The sequence below is a fragment of the Nerophis ophidion genome, unplaced genomic scaffold (assembly GCF_033978795.1).
Source record: "Nerophis ophidion isolate RoL-2023_Sa unplaced genomic scaffold, RoL_Noph_v1.0 HiC_scaffold_75, whole genome shotgun sequence".
NCBI classification, from domain to species: domain Eukaryota; kingdom Metazoa; phylum Chordata; class Actinopteri; order Syngnathiformes; family Syngnathidae; genus Nerophis; species Nerophis ophidion.
In genome coordinates, this window is record NW_026906997.1 from 88,887 (window position 1) to 101,373 (window position 12,487).

Here is a 12,487-nt window from a genome sequence, read left to right on the forward strand (position 1 = left end):
TCATTACGTGGCGTTTTCAAGAAAAAACACCCGGGAAATTTTAAATTGCAATTTAGTAAACTAAAGCGGCCGTATTGGCATGTGTTGCAATGTTAATATTTCATCATTGATATATAAACTAGCAGACTGCGTGGTGGCTAGTAGTCGCTTTCAGTGGGCCTTTAGGTCGGGGTCTGATGTCCAGTCATTGATATTGACACCTAAATCGCCCCCTTGTGGTGGAAAATGATAACAGTCATAACTTCCTTCCACATGCTCCAATCTTCCTGATTTGTTTATTTATAGTGGGTCGAGATCATCGTCATTCTACATCCTGTACGCATATTCAAAATGACTTTTTTCATACTCAGCACATTTTCTAACAGAATCTTGTTAATATGCTCAATAAGGTTCTATTCAAATGTAATACAAGTAATACGTAAGACTTTATTTGCACACTTAAGGAGATAAGTTTCCAGGTAAAAAAGATTAATTGTTTATCTATTTATTTTCCATGCATTAATTTAGATCCAGAACACACATTGTTATATATCTTATTATATTATAATGATTACTATAATTGAATGTAAGTTTGTGTAAAATATTTTCACACAACAAAGTGTGAATACATGTTGTAAAGTGTGGGGTTGAGTTATAATTGATATAATACAATTAGGTATGGCAAATGCATTTTGTTTACTTGCCAACTATTCAAATTATATTTAATATACATATTTATATAATGTCATGTAATATGACTTCAACGTTATTTTTGTTAAAATAAGAGTTTATTTGCTAACCAGTTCTACTTCTGAGTATTTATTTTATTTTGTTATTGAACAATTAAACACACATAAACAATGTTTAGACACATTAAGGTACTTTCAATACAATATGAGTCAATGTTTTTTCAATATTTTACTCAGCAATATAAAAAACATCACATTAAATCCAATCCTCTTACAAACAAAACCCGTTAAAGAAAGTAAAAGTAAATATGAGAGACCATTCGAATAAGATTAAAATAAAATATATATAAATAAATGATAAACTTAAACTATTTCAGTAAATATAATAAGGGCTTTTTCTATTTTGTACAATCTTCCAAGATTGGATTAATAAATTCAAATCATTAACACAATGTTAGAATTTGGATTTCACTTTAAGAAAGACACTTTTGTGTATGAGAGCAAATATTTCACACTTTTTAAAAATTGATATAAATTCACGACACGATCGGTCCACGCATGCTCGAAGATTACGTCACTTCCTGCATTTACAATTTGTTTTATGTCAGAGTTCGTGCGAAATCACGTTCTCTGATATTTGAATGTTTTATTAATGTTTTGTAGGAAAATAGATTATCTAGGAGAAAAAGGGAACAACAATAAAAACATGTGTAATCAGGCAGTAATATCGCTACAATTTCTAGCACTTTCACTCTTGTCATTGCAATGAATGTCGCACGGGGGCGCCACTGAACCCCAACATTAAAGCTTTGTTTGATATACTTTGAATTTATTTTTGAAAAACAAGACATTCTTTTATTTCACATTGTTATTCAAATAAATATTACAGGTTATAAAAGCATGGTAACAGTGACAGCAGGCAATATCTTATATAGAGCTACCTCTTCCACCGCTCAGCTGTGACGTCATTCCCAGCTTCCGGTGTAAACGGAAGACAGCAGAAGAGAGCAGTACTGCCTTGTAACGTCAAGTGTGCCAAGTGAGCAGGACGCTAATAAGTCAGTCTTATTATTTGTTATCCAGTTTATAATATTTACGGCGCATAAAATACATCTTTGATTCATTATTTAAGGATAAAGTGGTCTGGATGCGCTAGAAGCACTGTGCCGCTTCTCGTGCTATCTTTGCTTGTTAGTTAGCTTAGCTCGCTAGTTAGCTAAGTAGAGATCAAGTGTGAGAGTAAAGTGTTGTGATTGTGTGAAAATGTGCCACAGAAGGATAGCAAAGTATGAGGAGGAACTTTGTCGTACAAAAGAGGAGAAGGAGCGACAACATCAACTACTGGACGCTGTTTTCAAGAAACATCAAGTTGTGTTACACAGAACAGGTTTGTTTACTTCTTACTCTCACATCTTTACTAACTTTACATTTCATTATTAACACTATGCTTAATATATTGTGTATAAGAAGTTGTGTTGTCTTGTGAGGATGATGCATTCCGTCTGCTACTTGCAACGTGGTCTTGCAACCACGTGGTTGTCTGTGTTCTGTGGAATGTAACTACTAAAGATGAGTTACATATCCCAGTCCATTTGTACTACAAACTGTCAGTGGTGGAACAAGTCAGAGTTGGGCTGTGGACGAGCTCCATGACATGGCCCCTAAACCCAAATAATAAAGGTAATTCTAACATCATTTTATAACACACACATGCCTTTCTGGGTTTTCTACCAACAATCTCTAAGCAGGTTTTAAAACGTTTGCCAGCCATTTTTGCTGAAATTTGCATTTTCCCGACATGCATTTATTTTCTCACTTTCACCACAGCATCAGCCCGTTCGCAGGATGTAGAACAATTATCAAAGGGGATCTGATTTTTTTTTTTCCTCCTATCATTCACAATCCATATGTAAGACAATAACATGTTTTTATTTTGTATGCATTCTAAGTCCTAAACAAACATTAGCACAATCTTGACTATCCTAATTCTCACAATGGAGTCAATGAGAGCGCCTCTATTCCGCTCACTAATAAGATTTAGTTGATCAATATAATATAGCCAGAAGTCATTTTTTTAAATGCTATCTCTTTAAAACATGCTCTAAAAATGCATATCCTCTTGAAATGTGTCTTTTAATAGCCACAAACTGGAGGATACATTTTAATTAGGACACATTTTAAATAAATAGTGTAAAGGTTTTATGGAATTTTCCAGCGTGTACCCCGCCTTCCGCCCACCTGTGAGTCCAAAAGGGACAAGCGGTAGAACATTGATGGATGGATGGGACATTATAGACAGGGCTCAAATTTTTACTTTTTAAGGTCAAGACAAGTGTTGCCTTAAAGGAGGGTTCATATTTTAGGGCACCAAGGCAAATGTTATTTTCTTTCCAGTTTGTTAATTAAATGTAGAATCGCTCACATTTATTTTGTGCAATAAATCTTTGGACAATTTTGACCCGTACTTTGGGTCAAAGCATAATAATTGTGTAAATGCATCAATAAGTTCATTACGCTTGTTTAAGGTGCTTTTTTTTTTTTTAAACTTTATTTTGTTAGCGCAGTCAGACCTATTATTGTGAAGGGGAAGTGTGTTGCTGTTCTCAGAACGATGTGTGGAGGCGACTGTTGCGAGTACTGTCCTGTTTGTACATTATTCCAACATTGATGATGTCGTTCACAACAACACAAGCAGATGAGCTGTGTTATGCGTTTATGGATTTTCCCTGCTAGCTTTAGCTTCGTAGTTTAGTCGCTATTTTGAATGACAGCGTGTTTAAAGGATGAATGAGTGGTCCAGAACACATTATTTTCCGGGGGCAGCAGCCTAAGCAGTGAAGCCCAGACTTCCCTCTTCCCAGCCACTTCATCCAACTCCTCCCGGGGGATCCGGAGGCATTCCCAGGCCAGCCGGGAGACATAGTCTTTCCAAAGTGTCCTGGGTCTTCCCCGTGACATCCTACCGAGTGAGGCGTTTGGGTGGCATCCTGACCAGATGGCCAAACCACCTCATCTGGCTCCTCTCCATGTGGAGGAACAGCGGCTTTACTCCGAGTTATAAATGATAAATGGGTTGTACTTGTATAGCGCTTTTCTACCTTCAAGGTACTCAAAGCGCTTTGATACTACTTCCACATTTACCCATTCACACACACATTCACACACTGATGGAGGGAGCTGCCATGCAAGGCGCCAACCAGCACCCATCAGGAGCAAGGGTGAAGTGTCTTGCTCAGGACACAACGGACGTGACGAGGTTGGTACTATGTGGGGATTGAACCAGGGACCTTGGGTTGCGCACGGCCACTCTTCCACTGTGCCACGCCGTCCCTCCTAGGTGACAGAGCTTCTCACCCGGCGAAAGAAGCTAATTTCGGCCGCTTGTACCCGTGATCTTGTCATAACCCAAAGCTCATGACCATAAGTGAGGATGGACCGTAGAGTGACCAATAAAGAGAGTTTTGCCTTCCGGCTCAGCACCTTCTTCATCACAACGGATCGATACAGCGTCCGCATTACTGAAAACGCCGCACCGATTCGCCTGTCGATCTCACGATGCACTCTTCCCTCACTCGTGGACAAGTCTCCTAGGTACTTGAACTCCTCCACTTGGGGGAAGATCTCCTCCCCAACCCGGAGATGGCACTCCACCCTTTTTCGGACGAGAACCATGGACTTGGACTTGGAGGTGCTGATTCTCATTCCGGTCGCTTCACACTCGGCTGCGAACCGATCCAGTGAGAGCTGAAGATCTTGGCCAGATGAAGCCATCAGGACCACATCATCTGCAAAAAGCAGAGACCTAATCCTGCAGCCACCAAACCAGATCCCCTCAACGCCCTGACTGCGCCTACAAATTCTATCCATAAAAGTTACGAACAGAATCGGTAACAAAGGGCAGCCTTGGCGGAGTCCAACCCTCACTGGAAACGGGTCCGACTTACTGCCGGCAATGCGGACCAAGCTCTGACACTGATCATAGTGGGAGTGGACCGCCACAATCAGACTCTCTGAGCATTCCCCACAGGACTTCCCGGGGGACACGGTCCAATGCCTTCTCCAAGTCCACAAAACACATGTAGACTGGTTGGGCAAACTCTCATGCACCCTCAAGGACCCTGCCCAGAGTATAAAGCTGGTCCACAGTTCCATGACCAGGACTAAAACCACACTGTTCCTCCTGAATCCGAGGTTCGACTATCTGGCCTAGGCTCCTCTCCAGTACACCTGAATAGACCTTACCGGCAAGGCATTATTTTCCCTGACAAATGTTGCTTCTCCTAAGAATGACAATATTGCTCTTACATTGATGTCAATTTCCCTGATATTGTGCAATGAAAAGCAGATTTTGTTATATTAGCCAGTTCTGTGACACCGGAAGTCATTGTTGAAATAATATGCCTTATTTTTTTGTTGAGTTCAGTGATTATTGATTGGATTATTACTTTGGGAAGGTCAGAGAAGAAGAGTTGTGGTCTTGTGAGAATTTTCTCGTAGGTCACCTGCTAATGTTAGCTAAGTTAGCTGCTCATGTGTGTTGGAGTGGAGACGGCTGAGGGGAGTCGTGTATGAAACAAGCTCAGCTTCCTCATGAACATGACATGATGATGTCACATAAGGACTACACGCCTACACTCACACAAGAATGGCAACGTTTGGGCCCCCAGACCCGCTTTATTTTTGTCTTATTGAGGCAGTGCTTTTTTACGCTTTCAGACCAAACGAACAAAAGAAGACCTTTTGTATGCAGTTTGAGAGCCGCAGCCGGAGAAAATAAACACACAGTGTATCCATGACTGCAAAGTTCATTGAGCGTTTGTTTGATTGACTGACTAATGTTTTAATACCTCCGTTTTAATACCTCTCACACAAACATGCTTGTGGGGGAGTTTTCTGTGTCTACGTACCTTCCACACATGCGTACACCCACCTGAGTGACATTTGTCCAAGTTGCACCATCCCCACATTTTTTAACCTATTCAAACCATTCCAACATCAACACATTCCACTCACATATATTATATATTAAGGTTTATTTGAAATAGGGACGGATCCAAAAAACCTAGACATCTGAAACAGTTATCCAATGTATGCATCATAGTGTTTGTAGCCAAAGCTAATTTACAACACTTGTCCCCAACAACAACAACAACAACACAGATCCAACATCATTAAAACAAGAAAATGAAAATAAGACAAAAATGAGTCGATAATAACGATAATAGAAATAATACAAAGTGCAAACTAGATAAAAGCCAATAATAATAATAACAACACAACGTGCAGGCTAGATAAAAAACAATTAGTAAAAATTTGAAAAAACTAAACATGGGAACACGATTGCTGCTCAACTAGCCATAATTTTGTTTGTTCTTTGAAAGTGACAAGTGCAGTTATACTTTTCAAAGTGTCAGGTAAAGAGTTCCATAGTTGTGGTCTTTTTATTGAAAAGGCAGTCTGGGCAAAAGATGTTCTACGGAATGGAACACAACAGTTGCCTTTTGACATTGCTCTGGTGGTAGTTCTGGTACCACTTTGCAGTCTTGTAATGGCCTTGCAGAGCAATTGGGGAGCAGAGTTATCCAAACATTTAAAAACCAGTTTGACTGTATGTAACAAAATACAATTGGTAAAACTTAAAATATTGTATTTGGTTAAAATTTGGCAAGGTTTTCATCCATCTGGGAATTGCCCAGTTTCAATGGAAATATTAAAATGTGGTTAAAATTTGGCAACGATGATATTGTATTCTCTTGTCTAGGACTTTCAAGGCACGGTAATAAAGACACTCAATGGTCTTGACTGCTGACTGGGACCATGTAGTTAAGCCATAATATATGTGTGAAAGAATCATTGCATTCATAAAAGTAAAAGCACAGCTGAGAGTTAAGCAGTTTCTTATAATCTTAAAACGGCCTAGGTTGGCCTTCAGGGTTTTACACATTTTCTTAATGTGACTTTTAAAATTCAGCTGATAGTCTATGATTATGCCCACATATTTGACTTCAGGTACTTGTTCAATGACCTCATCATTAATTTTTGTATTCAGATTTGTTTGAGGTTGCTTTTTTATGGAGAAGCAGACAGAGTTAGTCTTTTTAGTGTTCAGGGTTAAACAGGATGATGCCAGCCAAGATGCTATTTTGTCTAATTTAGCTTTTCAGCAACTAGAGTACAGGTCTTACCAGATGTATATATGACTGTGTCATCCGCATACATCTGGAAATCTATATCTGTGCATACATCTGGTAGGTCATTGATGTATAGACTAAATAGTATCGGTCCCAAGACACTACCCTGAGGTATCCCTGTTTCAATTTTGCGGAAGGAAGATCTCACATTATTAATGGTGACACATTGTTCACGGCCCTTCAGATATGACTCAAGACAGGACAATGACTGTTTGAATTAGTTGAATTTACAGTAGTTAGTTTTGAAATTAAAATGTTATGATTGACTGTATCAAATGCTTTTTTTAAGTCTGAAAATTCTGCACCGACTACCTGTCCTTTGTCAAGGGAATGTTTGATCTTTTCAGTTAAAAAACAAGTGTCAGATTCTGTAGAATGGTTACGTCTGAGTCCGAATTGCAAGGGATTCAAATAGTGATTTGTCTCAAGGTGGTGCATTAGTTGTTCCGAAACAATCTTCTCCAGGACTTTAGATGAAACTGGAAGAAGGCTGATGGGTCTATAGTTAGATGTTAATCCAGCATCACCAGATTTTAAAAGTGGTATTACCTGTGCAGTTTTCCATCCATCTGGGAATTGCCCAGTTTTAATGGAAATATTGATAAGACGGGTAAGAGGCTGTATAAGGATGCCGCTATTTTTAAAAAATAAAAGCTGTGTCTAGGTTATAAATATCCTTTGAGTATGTGGTGTTTAGGTCATGTATGGCATTTAAGACAGTTGTCTGACTAACCTCCTTGAGCTGAAATGAGCTGTCTTGTTTATCAGGTATGTCTGTTGTTTGATCATCATTAGTCAGACAGGAAAAACCCGAGGAAAGGTTTTTGACAGATTCTATAAAGAATTATTTGAACTAATTTGAGACTTGAGTACAATCAGTAATGATTTTGTCTCCTACTTTAGTTTATATTGGGTTTGGGTGGTGTTACCCTCTGGGTTTAATAGGTTGTGTAGTAGTTTCCAGATCATTTTGCCATTTCCTTTGGCCTCTAAAAGCATGTGGATGTAATAGTTTGATTGGGACATTCCGAGCTGTTTAACTACTTGATTACGTAAGTCTTTAAATATTTTCGAATCTGTCACTACGAGTTTTGATAAAAGTTTTTGAGGCATAATCTCTTATTTTCATTAATTTCCGGATATCATAATTTTTTCGCTTTCTAATATATTGATCAATAATGTGTCCGATAGTAGACATTAGCTGATTACAACAGGCGTGTACTTGGTCATGTTGTTGGAGCTCGTCTGAAGTAATACCCTTTAATTCGTTTTCAAATGCAGTTGTTGATTGGTGAGGGATCTCAAGTTTAAAAGTTTTCTGATCTTGACTTTTAAACCTCGTCAGACGTTTCTTTGTGGGTTTTCTTGCAGCTAATGTCAGATTATCATCTAACAAGCCGGTAACTAGATTTTATGATTCTGTCAGGCTTGTTTGTGTAGATTAACTCAATTAGTGTCTGAGTGTTTTTAGTGATACATGTGGGGTTCTATCTTCTGACTAAAGTCATGTTTGGATGTGAAGTGAAGTGAAGTGAATTATATTTATATAGCGCTTTTCTCTAGTGACTCAAAGCGCTTTTTACATAGTGGAACCCAATATCTAAGTTACATTTAAACCAGTGTGGGTGGCACTGGGAGCAGATGGGTAAAGTGTCTTGCCCAAGGACACAACGGCAGTAACTAGGATGGCACAAGCGGGAATCGAACCTGCAACCCTCAAGTTGTTGGCCCGGCCACTCTACCAACCGAGCTATGCCGCCCCATGTGAGTTCTTTTATTTTTTTTCTGTAGTGTTTGTCTAGCCAGTTTAAGTTGAAGTGTCCGAAGACAGGTACTTCACTGTTATTCTTAAAATTCTTAAACAGTACATCTAAGTCTTCGCATAGCATTGCAGCGCACGCAGATGGAGGGCTGTATACCACCAATACATTGAATTGCATGTTTTGTGATAGTGTGACATTGATACATAAACATTCAGTAGATATATCAGCAGTCAGGGGAATTTCCTTTGCATTAAGTAAGTCTTTGACATATATCTGTACCCCCCCTCCCCTTCCCACAGTTCGGTCCCTTCTAAAACATTTATATCCCGGAACACTGATTAAGCTGGTTAAAATGTTATCATGCAGCCACGTTTCACTTATGCATAGAAAATCAAGATTAGACTCGGACAGTAATAATCTGATTTCATCACACTTGGGAACTAGGCTTTGGATGTTTATGTGACCTCCCAAAATACCCTTGGGTTTCATTGCAGGATCCCAAATCACTTTAGCAGGATTAACAGTATGAAAAAGCAGTCTGTTTCTGCTTCGTCTGTGCTTGTGTTTGGATTGTTCTTTTTTCACCTTTTATAGAAGCCAGGCGGTGGAAACTGACACATTGACTCTGAAACAAAAAACGGATCGAGTCTGTTGCCGTGGCGCTACCGTTCCACATCCAGTGGAAATCCCCGGTTACACTTACAAACGTTGCTTGGCGAGATCAATGACGAAACCTTACTTCGGGTTCAAGGCACGAAGGAAAAGGAAATACACTTTCAAACCAGAGCACTCGCAGTGAGCAAACTCGACCACAAGATGGCGTCATAACAGCGACAACAATACAGAATACAGATTTACACTGTAAACGACTTAATCTTTTCTCCAAGTTTATACATCAGTAACTGACATCAAAATCCCAGAGGGCGCTAGAGCCTATCCCAGCTGCACTCAGGTTAAAGGGAATTTATTGCAATATAGATTTTAGGCCATATTGCCCATCCCTCGTAAAAAGTGGTCTTATTTTCCTCTTAATAATGTTGTGAAGAGCAGTGTGCTGGTTTTCAGGCCAATTCATATAATAACTTGTTTTTTTTAAGTTCATGTGAACTTACTGTCTGAATCTGGACATTTCGCAAGCATGTTTGTCATTTTGTGTCCTGCAGATGTCTGTGAAGAACAAGTTCTGCCTGAAAAACAGGAGTGTGGCTTCAGGATGGTGAAGGAGGATCCATCGAAGAGGAAGACCAGGCTCCACGGACCCTCTGGCGTCTCCTTTTCCTCTTTGACACAGACCCTTCCCTGTAAAAAGGAAGAGGAAGACTCACTGACGCCCCACATTAAAGAGGAAGAGGAGGAACACAGCATCACTCAAGAGGGAGATCATCTTGAAGGACTGGAGGAGTTCCCAGTGACTGGTGTCCCTGTGAAGAGTGAAGATGATGAGGTGAAAGGTGAAAGTGAGGAGAGGGGAGGGGGGGAGCCTCCAAGCAGCAGCTCAACACAACACATGACAACAGAAGCTGATGGAGACCACTGTGGAGGATCACAAGCAGACAAGCTCTTAGCTCCACTATCAGATAGTGAGGACACAACGTCACACTCTCCTGACACTGATGATGAAGACTCTAAAGATGATAAGACATGTCACACTGACAACACTCACTTCACATCTTCTCACTCTCACAAAACCTTTAAATACCGTCGTAATCTGAAAAGACACATGAGAATACACACTGGAGAAAAACCTTATGTCTGTTCAATCTGTGGTAAAGGTTTTGTTGAAAAGCAGAGTTTGAAAAAACACACAATATTACACACTGGTGAAAACCCTTTTATCTGTTCAATCTGTGGTAAAGGTTTTGTCGAAACTCACAAATTGAAAGAACACATGAGAACACACACCGGTGAAAAACCTTTTTCTTGTTCAATCTGTGGCTTATCTTTTTCAAGGAAGCAACATTTGAAAGTACACATGAGAACGCACACTGGCAAAAAACATTTTTCCTGTTCAGTCTGTGGTAAGGGTTTTACAAATGGTCACAATTTGAAAGTACACATGACAACGCACACTGGAGAAAAATCTTTTATCTGTTCAATCTGTAGTAGAGGTTTTGTTCTAAGTAAGTATTTGAAAGTACACATGAGAATGCACAGTGGAGAAAAACCTTTTTCTTGTTCAATCTGTAGCTTATCTTTTTCAAGGAAGGAACATTTGAAAGTACACATGAGAACACACACTGGCAAAAAACCTTTTTCCTGTTCAACTTGTGGTAAAGGTTTTACACAAAGTTAGAATTTTAAAATACACAAGAGAACACACATTGGAGAAAAACCTTTTTATTGTTCAATCTGCGGTAAAGGTTTTACACAAAGTCAGAGTTTGAAAGAACACATGAAAATACACAGTGTAGAAAAACCTTTTTCTTGTTCAATTTGTTGTAAAGATTTTTTAAATCGACAGTCTGTGAAAGTACACATGAGAACACACACTGGTGAAAAACCTTTTCCTGTTCAAACTGTGGTAAAGGTTTCACACAAAGTCAGGATGTGAAAAAAACAAGAGAACACACACTGGCGAAAAATCACATTCCTGTTCAATCTGCAACAGAAGCATTTGTTGACGATCAAAGCTTGTAGCACACATGAGAAGACACCCAGGAGAGAAAGTGTTGAGTTGCAGTGTGTGTGGTGAAAGATTGTCTTCTAAGTACCAGTGTAAGAAACACAAGTGTGCTGGTGAGAACAGCAGCAGCAAATGAAACTGCAGGATTTGAAATAAACTGTCCAGACTTTCATTTGGACTTTCTAACAACATCAGCACATCAATCAAGTACATGCATTAATGTACTTTTATTAAATATTGAACAAAATAATTTGACCGAAAAGGTGAGTGTAAACAGTACAAGACATATTTTACATACAAAAAACATTTAATTTGTATATATATGCATAATACAACTTTAAACTTATTCATAATAGTTTTTTATAGGCGTTTGAAATATTGAAGAATTACATTTTCTTTTATTTGTAATTGTTAATAATCCCATAGATTATCACCTTTATATGATATACATATGTACTGGTTCACATCTGAAACATCTTCTGGACCACTTCAGGAAGCATATTATTATTTACTTTATACATCATCTGAACAGTTGTCTTTTATACAATTTTAAAATGTGTGACTTTATGAATCATTTGTTGGGTCTCTATAATCCATTTTATTAATTATCTTTTTTACTCTCTTTTGTAATATGATGATTGTGTTGTGATTGTTTTATATATATGTCCCCAGACCTTTATGTAATATAAACGTGAGAGAAAATGGCAGATTATTTTTGTGAAGGGATTTTTTTTTTTACAAACTTACATTTGTGGAAATATCAAATAAATCCAGTATTGTGTTTGAAACATTTTTATGGTTGTTTTTCTTTTTAACATCCCCAAAACAATATCAATATCAATCAAAGTTTGTCGTTTTGGCAAAAGCCAATATTATACATAGATTTACTTTGCATACATTCCCTATCATAGAACGAACAAGTGTTGTCTTCAATTGCAATTCAATATCCTAAAAATGATTTTAAGTGGTCAATTCCGGGGTTGTTTTTTTTTCCAAAATGAACCCCTTTGCCTTTGGAAGATTGGAAACTTTCAAGTTCTATTTTTTTTTAATATACTATTGAAGAAATAGTAAATAATTACAAAAGATGGTATGCTGTATTTAGAATGTTTTTTACAAAAGCCTTTTATCTTTAGTAATTTAGTGATTTAGGGCTATATAAGTAAACATTGATTGATTGATTGAGTAATTATTTTTATTTGCAGGATGTAGTTAATGAAATCTTCAATTCATAAAATACTT

General features: G+C 38.2%; 1 protein-coding gene across 1 annotated transcript; it reads left to right on the top strand.

The window, feature by feature from the left end:
* Nucleotides 1-1,637: 1,637 nt before the first annotated feature.
* On the top strand, nucleotides 1,638-12,103 carry LOC133547147 (zinc finger protein 239-like). Its single transcript, XM_061892973.1, has 3 exons — nucleotides 1,638-1,707; nucleotides 1,943-2,055; nucleotides 9,786-12,103. The coding sequence occupies exon 3, from the start codon at nucleotides 9,836-9,838 to the stop codon at nucleotides 10,913-10,915; it is 1,080 nt and encodes a 359-aa protein (XP_061748957.1). The 5' UTR covers nucleotides 1,638-1,707; nucleotides 1,943-2,055; nucleotides 9,786-9,835; the 3' UTR covers nucleotides 10,916-12,103.
* Nucleotides 12,104-12,487: the final 384 nt, after the last annotated feature.

Coding starts and splice junctions, on each gene's coding strand:
- LOC133547147 (XM_061892973.1), top strand. CDS start 9,836: ATGGTGAAGGAGGATCCATCGAAGAGGAAGACCAGGCTCCACGGACCC.